A 10957-nucleotide genomic window follows, 5' to 3' on the forward strand; every position below is an offset into this window, starting at 1 on the left:
TAGACAGCTGAGAGTTCATGAGAGGAACTATCCTACGCATGATCTAGAACTTGCAGCTGTTGTATTTGTGTTGAAATTGTGGAGGCATTATCTGTATGGTTCCAGATTCGAAGTGTTCAGTGATCACAAGAGTCTGAAGTATCTGTTTGATCAGAAAGAGTTAAATATGAGGCAGAGAAGATGGTTAGAATTACTGAAGGATTTTGACTTTGAATTGAGTTATCATCCCGGTAAGGCTAATGTAGTTGCAGATGCGCTGAGTAGAAAGTCTCTACATATGTCTATGATGATGGTTCGGGAGCTTGAGTTAATTGAACAGTTCCGTGATATGAGTTTGGGTTGTGAAGTTTCCGCTGATAGTGTAAAGTTGGGCATGCTGAAGTTGACTAGTGGAATTCTGGAAGATATTCGGAACGGTCAGCAAGTTGATGTCGCTCTAGTTGATCATATTACTATGGTTAACCAGGGTAATGGTGGTAATTTTGAGATTGATGAGAATGGCATCCTGCGATTTAAAGGTAGAGTTTGTGTTCCTGAGGTGTCTGAATTGAAAAAGAGTATTCTTGAAGAGGGCCATAGGAGTGGATTGAGTATCCATCCAGGTGCAACTAAAATGTATCAAGATTTGAAGAAGTTGTTTTGGTGGGCTGGTATGAAAAGAGATGTCGCTAAGTTTGTGTATGCCTGTTTGACTTGTCAGAAGTCAAAGATTGAACATCAGAAACCGACAGGTATGATGCAACCTTTGAAGATTCCTGAATGGAAGTGGGATAGCATTTCCATGGATTTTGTGACGGGATTGCCGAGGACGGTGAAAGGTAATGATTCTATTTGGGTGATTGTGGATCGATTGACTAAGTCGGCGCATTTCTTGCCGATGAAGATTAATCACTCTTTAGAGAAGTTGGCAGAGTTGTATATTGAGGAGATAGTGAGGCTGCATGGTATTCCATCCAGTATTGTGTCTGATAGAGATCCCAGATTTACTTCTAGATTTTGGGAAAGTTTGCAGAAAGCGTTGGGGACTAAGTTGAGGTTGAGTTCAGCTTACCATCCTCAGACTGATGGTCAGACTGAAAGAACTATCCAATCCTTGGAGGATTTGTTGAGGGCTTGTGTGTTGGAGCAGAGTGGTTCTTGGGATAGTTATTTGCCGTTGGTGGAGTTTACTTATAACAATAGTTTTCATGCTAGTATCGGTATGGCTCCATATGAAGCATTGTATGGTAGGAGGTGTAGAACTCCATTGTGTTGGTATGAATCAGGTGAGAGTGTTGTACTCGGACCTGAGATTGTGCAGCAGACGACTGAAAAGATTAAGATGATCCAGGAGAAAATGAAGATTTCTCAAAGTCGTCAGAAGAGTTATCATGATAACAGGAGAAAGGCACTTGAGTTCCAAGAGGGAGATCATGTGTTCTTGAGAGTTACTCCGACGACAGGTGTGGGTAGAGCTTTAAAGTCTAAAAAGCTTAATCCGAGGTTTGTGGGTCCGTATCAAATTTTGAAGAGAGTTGGGGAAGTGGCGTATCGGGTAGCTTTACCGCCGTCGCTTTCTAATCTGCATGATGTGTTTCATGTATCTCAGTTGAGAAAGTATATTGCGGATCCTACGCATGTTGTCCAGTTGGATGATATTCAGGTGAGGGATAATTTGACCGTGGAGGTGTTGCCAATTCGGATAGATGACCGAGAAGAGAAGACCCTGAGAGGTAAGAAGATTGCTCTAGTGAAGGTTGTTTGGGGAGGTCCAGCTGGTGAGAGCTTGACTTGGGAGCGTGAAGATCAGATGAAGGAGTCATATCCGACTCTATTTGCTTGAGGTATGTTTTCGAGGACGAAAACTCTTTTAGTGGGGGAGAGTTGTAACACCCCAAATAAAGTAAAAGAATTATTTGATTAAGTTGATAATATTATTTTATTAATTTAATTAAATAAATTGGATTATTGGATTTATTATTATTATTATTATTATTTTGGAAAATATATAAGTGGGAAATAAGAGAAGGATTCTCATTTTTTGGGAACAGAAGAGTTTCACGTGAAAAGTTGAAAAGCTGCAGAGAAGAGGAAAAGGGCAAGAGAAAAGCTGTAGAGCAAAGGTCGAAGAACGGAAAAGCTGAAGCTTAGAGATTGCTCAGAGCTTCCTTCAATCCAAAGAGGTAAGGGGTCTGAATCTTATTAAATGATAATATGCGAGCATTTTCATGATTTATGTAGGATTGTTGATGGATTTTGGGGATTTAGGAAGATTGGGGAAGTTGGGGTTTACCGTCGTTTAGTACTATGATGAATAAGTCGAATTAAGCTGAAATTGAATCCGTAGTTGTGTGAGTCACGTTTTCCCGAACGCGTAGCCTTTTACGGAAGTTGAATCGGAGGTCCGGAAGTCCTCCGACGGCGGAAAATGCGGAGAACTCTGCAGTCTGCCTTGTGTTAGCGCAGGAACTGCTGTTTTGTCTGCGTTAACCGGTTAACCCAGGGTGTTAACCGGTTAACACTGTTATATTTTGTGGAATTGTTGAGTTTTGCCTGCGTTAACCGGTTAACCTATAGCGTTAACCGGTTAACACTGTTGCGTTTTGCCTGGGGAGGTATTGTTGTCCTGCGTTAACCGGTTAACGCATAGTGTTAACCGGTTAACACTGTTCCAGTATTGAAAAATGACTAATTTTTATGTTGAAATGGTGATTTGGCCTATTGTGGTTGATTGTGATGAATCCATGTGTTAAGATGTAATGTTGCTGTTGTTTTGTTGAGTTGTATGTCATGCTATTAATGATGAAGATAACATGATCATATGATGTTGTGGTTGAGATGTTGCTTATGATGCATGTTTGGTGTGCATGCATTCATGAAAGGCCGATGCCTAGTGATGAACGGACTGAGTTCCAATGACGTTGTTGACTCCGGGCTTGTTGAGAGGCTTGGTTCCTTATGGGGAACCCGGATTCTATGGTGATGAATCTGGGAGTGGTGATCCTGTAGTGGTCACAAAATGGGTATACCGAGTCGTGTTGAGTCATGCATGGGTGTGTGCATTGCATTGATATGTTGTTTTGTTAATGTTCATGAGTTTGTTGATTATGATGATCATGATGAGCTGTGTTGATATATGTGAAATATATTTATGTTTATATTCCTGTCGTTATATTATTATTTAATAATGTAATTCTCACCCCTTCTGCATGTGTTTATGTTCATCTATGATGAGCAATGTGCAGATAAAGCGGAGTAGCTATTGTTGAGGTTCGAAGAATGAGTGTAGAGTTATTCTACAGAGTCGAGTCAGATGCTCTGGTCATGTGACACCGGGGTTATGGGATTCGATAGATAATTACATTTTATTTACGTTGTTTATGAGGATTAAAATGTTGAGATGTTTTGTTGAAATGATGTGGATACATTTTTATGAATTACTATATGATGAAAAATAATAATAATGTCTGTTGTCCGCTGCGAAGTTTTAAATATTACATAATATGTTTTATGTTGCGATGCGAAAAGTGTTATGTTGAAAGAAATGTAAACTCTTCTACATGTTGTACTCTGATAATCTATTTAATTATGTCGTTTGGGTAGAAGGGTGTTACATTATACATCTCAACAACATTAATATACAACATAATAAGCAACAACAATGCATTTAAGGTTATGTCACACCACCATAGAAAAATTACAATGCATATCAACACCATCACTCAGAAAAATATTCAATTTCAGGTATTGAAACCAATTTTAAATGACAGTACACACTCTCAACTTTCTGATGATATGAACGACACTTGAATCGGACACTCGGAACAAAAGTTATGAATTTTTAAAGTTTTTAAGAAATTGCTTCTAGTGTAACCGATTACCCTAAAACAAGTAACCAGTTACACTACCTCCAGTAGCGCAACCCACTGTCAACACACGCATGGTAACCGGTTACCCAAAAACTTGTAACCGGTTACACCCTTCATTCCAACCCCTGTGTGGCTTTTGTTTCACAGGGTAACCGATTACTAAAAAACCAGTAACCAGTTACACCCCTCAATTTTTGCCCAGAAACATTGTTTTTAACGAGTGTAACAAGTTACTCGAATTCTGGTAACTGATTACACTGTTGCAAAATCATTTTTCTGCAACTTTTTCAAAACGAAAATCATCCAAAATTTATCCTTAAACACCATTTTTCTCCCAAATCGTTTATACCATATTTTAACCCGAAAATCACTTTTCCAAAGTTCAAAACCCCAACTTATTTACCCCAAAAACATTCATAACTCTATTCCGACTCTGACCCGAGACAACATCAATTCACACAACATTAACAACCAACAATACAATTGAATTTCACGACTCTAACAGTAATAATTCATCATTCACCCAATTCAACAATTATCAATACCACACAATTCAACATAGAGAAGAAAACATAAAACCTACATGAGATAATCTACCCACCATCATCATGTTAACCCTTAGATAATCAGAACCTCACCCTTACCTTAGAGTTCCTAGCAATCGATCATTTAACCTTCAACAGTGGTGAATCTCCCCTTGAGCCCTAGCCTCTTCTTCTCTCTTTCTCTACTTCTCCTCTTTTCTCCCAAAAGATACGTTACTGAGTTAGTTTCTATCCCAAATCGCTTTTTCTATTTTCCTTATATTTCTTATTATTCTATTAATTTATTATATTATCACTAATTTCTTAATAATAATAATAGTAATAATCCACTCAAATTAAATAATTAAATTAAAATTCATATAATATTAATTAATTAAGTAAATAATAACTAATATGATTAATTAGTTTTACTCACCACACCATCCTTTCTACACTTTTGCTCAAACACTCCCCAACACCGTAATTTCTAAGGCAACTACTCCACACCAAGGGTACACAACACATCAAAATATTAATCAACACAACACAACCACCACTATCACATAATTAAAGTGCAGGAAATAATTTAAATAAAATTAGGGCGTTACAACTCTACCCCACTTAGAACATTTTATCCCTCGAAAATTACCTGATGCGAACAACTCTAGATACGACTCTCGCATCTTGCTTTCCAACTCCCAAGTCATACTTCCTCCGACAGTGCCTCCCCACAATACCCTCACGAGAGCAATCTCTTTATCTCTCAATTGTTTCAGTTCTCGATCATCAATCCTTATAGGCAAAGCCTCAACTGTAAGGTTATCCCTCACCTGAACATCATCCATTAGAATCACATGCAACGATTCCAGAACATACTTCTGAAGTTGAGAAACATGGAACACATCATATAGATTTGATAAATTCGGTGTCAACGCCACTCTATAAGCAACAGGTCCAACTCACTCGGATATCTGATACGGACCAATAAACCGAGGAGTAAGCTTCCTCGAGTTCAAAATACGTCCTACACCGGTCACCGGAGTGACTCTCAAGAATACATGGTCTCCCTCTTGAAACTCAAGATCCTTTCTCCTCTTATCATGGTATCTTTTCTGCCTATAATGTGAAGCTTTCATCTTCTCCCGAATCAACTTCACCTTCTCAGTAGTCTGTTGGACAATCTCAGGTTCAAGCACTACACTCTCACCAGATTCATGCCAACACAAAGGCGTCATGCACCTTCGACCATACAAGGCTTCAAAAGGTCCCATCCCAATACTAGAATGGAAACTATTATTATACGTGAACTCAATCAACAACAAATGACCATCCCAAGCACTTACTTGCCCGATAACACAAGCTCTTAACAAGTCCTATAATGGCTGAATGGTCCTCTCTGTCTGACCATCAGTCTGCGAATGATAAGGTGAACTTAACCTCAGCTTCGAACCCAAAGCTTCTTGCAAACTCTCCTAAAATCTGGAAGTGAACCTCAGATCTCTATCTAACACAATACTCAATGGAACTCCATGCAACTTCACAATCACATGGATATGTATCTCTACCAACTTCTGCATAGAAAAACTGATGTTAATCAGAATAAAATGAGTTGAATTCGTCAGTATATCAACAATGACCCAAATGGCATCATGTCCTCTCGAAGTATTCGGAAACCCCGTCACAAAATCCATAGAAATATTATTCCACTTCCATTCTGGAATATCCAACGGTTGCATCAATCCTGCAGGTTTCTGATGTTCAACCTTTGACTTCTGACAAGTCAAACAAGCATAAACATACTGAGCCATATCTCGCTTCATTCTAGACCACCCAAAGATCTTCTTCAGATCATGATACATCTTAGTAGCTCCTGAATGAATGCTCAAGCTACTTCTATGAATTTCTTCTAAAATCATCTTTTTCAACTCAGCTTCGTCAAGAATACAAATTTTGTATCTAAACCTCAACACACCTTGTTCATCTACTTTGAAATCATTACTTTCAGTCTGATTACTTCCAACCATAAAGTCCACCAACTTCACATCCAACTTCTGACTCTCTTTAATATTATTAAGGAAATCATTGTTGATCTTCAGTATACCCAACATCACACTCTACGATGTCGGCTCACAGACCAAACTCATGTCTCTGAACTGTTCAATCATTTCCAACTCTCTAACCATCATAGCAGACATATGCAAAGACTTCTGACTTAAAGCATCAACCACGACATTCACCTTACTGGGATGATAATTCAAGCCAAAGTTATAATCCTTTAAGAATTCTAACCATCTGCGATGTCTCATATTCAATTCCTTCTGATCAAACAAGTATCTCAAACTCTTATGATCACTAAACACTTCAAATATGGAACCATAGAGATAATGCCTCCAAATTTTCAACACGAACACCACCACATCCAACTCCAAATCATGAGTAGGATAGTTTCTCTCATGAATCCTTAACTATCGTGAAGCATAAGCCACAACCTTGCCATCTTGCATTAGCACACCACCTAAACCCATCAAGGATGTATCACAATACACCACAAACGATTCATTCGATTCAGGTAAAATCAAAACCGAAGTTGTAGTCAACCTTTTCTTCAGCTCTATGAAACTGTTCTCATAATGCAACTCCTTAGTAGACAAGAAACTAACTTCTTCCTCTTCACCAGGGGTAAGAAACCACACAGACTTGTTATAACAATTGATATAAACATGATTGGACTCCAACCGGTTCATCCCCAAGATAACATCAAGATTCTCTAATGGAAAGTAGATAAGATCAACACTAAAATATTTATCAAAGATTAACATATGACAATTCAAACAAACTAAAGTAGTAGTCACTGAACCTTTAGCAGGAGTTTCGATAACCATTTCTCCACTCATAGAATACACAACAAGGCTTAGCCTTTTCACACAGTCAACAACAATAAAAGAATGAGTAGTACTAATATCGACAATAGCAATCAAAAGCGTATTATTAATATAAGATATACCTCTGATCAGCCTGTCATCATTAGAAGTCTGGATTCCCTTCAGAGCGAACACCTTTCCTCTAGTTGAAGCTTACTTAGGCTTCAGGCAATGAGTGTTGATATGTCTTGGTTTACCATAGTTGTAGCAAGTCACAATGTTCTTTTTGCAATCAGCAACCATATGTCCTGACTTTCCACACCTATAACACTTATTCACATCACTCTTGCATTCACTGACACGATGACCAAACTAACCGCACTATAAAACTTAAGAGAAGTAGGAGCACCTTCCCCACTTGGGCCTCTTACTATCAATAACTCTATGTTTACCTTTATCAGTTAGAGCACTATATGGCTTCCCATGGTTCAAATTCTGCTTTCCTCTTCTCTCGCTCAACGCCTTGTAGTGAGCCGACTGAGCCTTACTATCATCCTCATAAATTCTACAGTTGTTCGCGAACTCTAGAAACCTCCTGATCTGTTGGTATCCAATAGCCTGCTTAATCTCAAGATGCAAACCATTCTCGAGTTTAACACACTTCGAGAATTCAACAGTTGCCTCACTCTAATGAGGGTAGAACTTAGCAAGTTCCACAAATCTGGAAGCATACTCAGTAACCGACAAGTACCCTGCTTCATCTCCAGAAACTCAATCTTCTTCTTCCCACGAACATCTTCGGGAAAGTACTTTCTCATAAATTCCCTGTAGAACACAACCCAAGTTACAACTTCAGCTTCAACATCCAACACCTGAGAGTGTTGATCTACCAATCATCAGTTAACATATGCATATCAAACTGCACCTTCTGTGCTTCAGAGCAATCCATCACTCTGAAAATCCTCTCAATCTCCCTGAGCCAAGTCCGTGCTCCATCAGGATCGTACCTACCCTTGAAAGTAGTGTGAGATATCATAATTATATAAAAGTATGATAATAAGTAAGCATTTGACTATCACATGCACATCACCCATTCCATAATACAATTCCATATAATCCACATAATGGCTATTCAGACATAACATCACATAACAACCATCCAACATAACAACAACATAATCAACCATCCAACATAGTAACATGTGCAACCAATGTACAATGTAATGACACTCAACAAATCGACTCAATGCATGTGGTACCAATACGTGAACACTCAAGTTCACCACTTCGATCCTCACCTCCTAGGATCAAAGTCATCAATCTGTTACCATCACCTCTAAAACCAGCTACCGGCCAAATCCACACAATGGGATTTGAGGCTCACCAACAACTGACCATTTATCCAATAACATGAATGCATGCAACATACAATACATGCAACAACAACATCATGCACAAAGAATCACCTTCATAGTCAAAATACATCGCCAATACTGGCCATCATGCATCAAACACATATTGTACAACTCAACAACATCAACATATAACAGAATAAGCAACAACAATGCATTTAAGGTTATGTCATGCCACCGCATAAACAGTACAATGCATATCAACACCATCACTCAGAAAAATATTCAATTTCAGGTACTGAAACCAATTTTAAATGACAATTCACACTCTCAGCCTTTCGACGATTCGAAGGACACTCAAATCGGACACTCAGAACAACAGTTATGAATTTTTAAAGTTTTTAAGAAATTGCTTCTAGTGTAACCGGTTACCTCAAAACCAGTAACCGGTTACACTACCTCTAGTAGTGAAACCCACTGCCAATACACGCATGGTAACAGGTTGCCCAAAAACTGGTAATCGGTTACACCCCTTATTCCCGTCCCTGCGTGGCTTCTATTTCACAGGGTAACCGATTACTCAAAAACTAGTAACCGGTTACAACCCTTCATTTTTGCCCAGAAACGCTGTTTTTAAGTCGTGTAACCGGTTACTCCAATTCTGTTAACCGATTACACTATTATAGAATCATTTTTCTACAACTTTTTCAAAACAAAAATCATCCAAAATTCATTCCAAAACCCCATTTTCTCCCAAATCTTTTATACCATATTTTAACCTAAAAATCAATTTTCCAAAGTTCAAAACCCCAACTTATTTACCCTGAAAACATTCATAACTTTGTTCCGACTCTGACCCGAGACAACATCAATTCATACAACATTAACAACCAACAATCCAATTGAATTTCACGACTCTAACAGTAACAATTCACCATTCACCCAATTCAACAATTATCAATATCACACAATTAAACATAGAGAAGAAAACACAAAACCTACATGGCATAATCTATCCACCATTATCATGTTAACCCTTAGATAATCAGAACCTCACCCTTACCTTAGAGTTCCTTGCAATCGATCATTTAGCCTTCAACAATGGTGAATCTTCCCTTGAGTCATAACTTCTTCTTCTCTCTTTTTCTGCTTCTCCTCTTTTCTCCCAAAAGATACGTTACTGAGTTTCTATCCCAAATCCCTTTTTCTATTTCCTTATAATTCTTATTATTCTATTAATTTATTATATTATCACTAATTTCTTAATAATAATAGTAATAATAACAACAACAATAATAATAATAATAGTAATAATAGTAATAATCCACTCAAATTAAATAATTAAATTAATATTCATATAATATTAATTAATTAATTAAATAATAACTAATATGATAATTAGCTTTACTCACCACACCATACTTTCTACACTTTTGCTCACACACTCCCCAACACCTTAATTTCTAAGACAACTCCCCCACAACAAGGATACACAACACATCAAAATATCAATCAACACAACACAACAACAACTATCACAAGATTAAAGTGCTGAAAAATAATTTAAATAAAATCGGGGCGTTACACACGTCGATAAAAAACATTTTACGACCCCTTTTTTTTCTCTTTTATCTTTTAATAATTTGAAGAAAACAAATAACAAGCTAACATGATTGCGAAGACCATGTTCTTTTCCAAAGGTTTTATCGATATTTTCCTATTCCTTCATTGGAATAAATAATGTTTAGTGGCGACTCAGTTCAGACATTTTTTCCACGAGCATGAGATACGCCTTCGCGAAGGATTGTATTTTTTGAGGTACGACATCGTATCTCTTCCAACTGAATTAACTGTAACTTTCTCTTTTCTCCTGCTGCCTGGTAGTCTAAGTTGAGGGCCTTAATGGCCCAATAAGCTCTATTCTCTAACTCAATAGGCAAGTGACTGGATTCCCATAAACTAGTCTAAAAGAGGTCATGCATATGGGAGTTTATAAGCAGTTTGGCATTCCCAAAGTGTACTTTCAAGTTTAGAGGACCAATCTTTCCTAGAGAGGGATACCGTCTTTTCTAAAAATGGATTTTATATCTCTATTAGAGACCTCGACTTTTTCACTAGTTTGGGAATGATATGGTGTGGCAACTTTGTGGCGCACCCCATACTTTTTGAGCAAATTCTCAAACTGTCTAGTAATAAAGTGAAACCCCCATCGCTTATTACTAGCCTAGTAACCCCAAACCTTAAAAAATATTTTTTTTGAAATTTTTATCACAACTCGTGTGTCATTAGTTTGAGAGGCAATGTGTAACAATCCAATTTTAGTAATTATTTCTTATATTATTATTACTATGTTTCATTTTATTTATTTGGAG

General features: G+C 37.6%; 1 protein-coding gene across 1 annotated transcript; it reads right to left on the reverse strand.

Moving 5' to 3' along the window:
* Window positions 1-6837: 6837 nt before the first annotated feature.
* Window positions 6838-8269, reverse strand: LOC127129736 (uncharacterized). The gene is made up of 5 exons (XM_051058866.1): window positions 8124-8269; window positions 7920-8058; window positions 7643-7833; window positions 7451-7555; window positions 6838-7327 (listed from the first exon to the last, which is right to left on the reverse strand). Exons 1-5 carry the CDS (start codon window positions 8267-8269, stop codon window positions 6838-6840), a joined length of 1071 nt encoding a protein of 356 aa, XP_050914823.1.
* Window positions 8270-10957: the final 2688 nt, after the last annotated feature.

The sequence above is a fragment of the Lathyrus oleraceus genome, chromosome 3, assembly GCF_024323335.1.
Source record: "Lathyrus oleraceus cultivar Zhongwan6 chromosome 3, CAAS_Psat_ZW6_1.0, whole genome shotgun sequence".
NCBI lineage: Eukaryota > Viridiplantae > Streptophyta > Magnoliopsida > Fabales > Fabaceae > Lathyrus > Lathyrus oleraceus.

Coding starts and splice junctions, on each gene's coding strand:
- LOC127129736 (XM_051058866.1), bottom strand. CDS start 8,269: ATGATATCTCACACTACTTTCAAGGGTAGGTACGATCCTGATGGAGCA. Junction 8,059..8,123: donor CATATGTTAACTGATGATTG/GTAGATCAACAC, acceptor TGTGTTCTACAG/GGAATTTATGAGAAAGTACT. Junction 7,328..7,450: donor ACTCATTGCCTGAAGCCTAA/GTAAGCTTCAAC, acceptor TGTCGATATTAG/TACTACTCATTCTTTTATTG.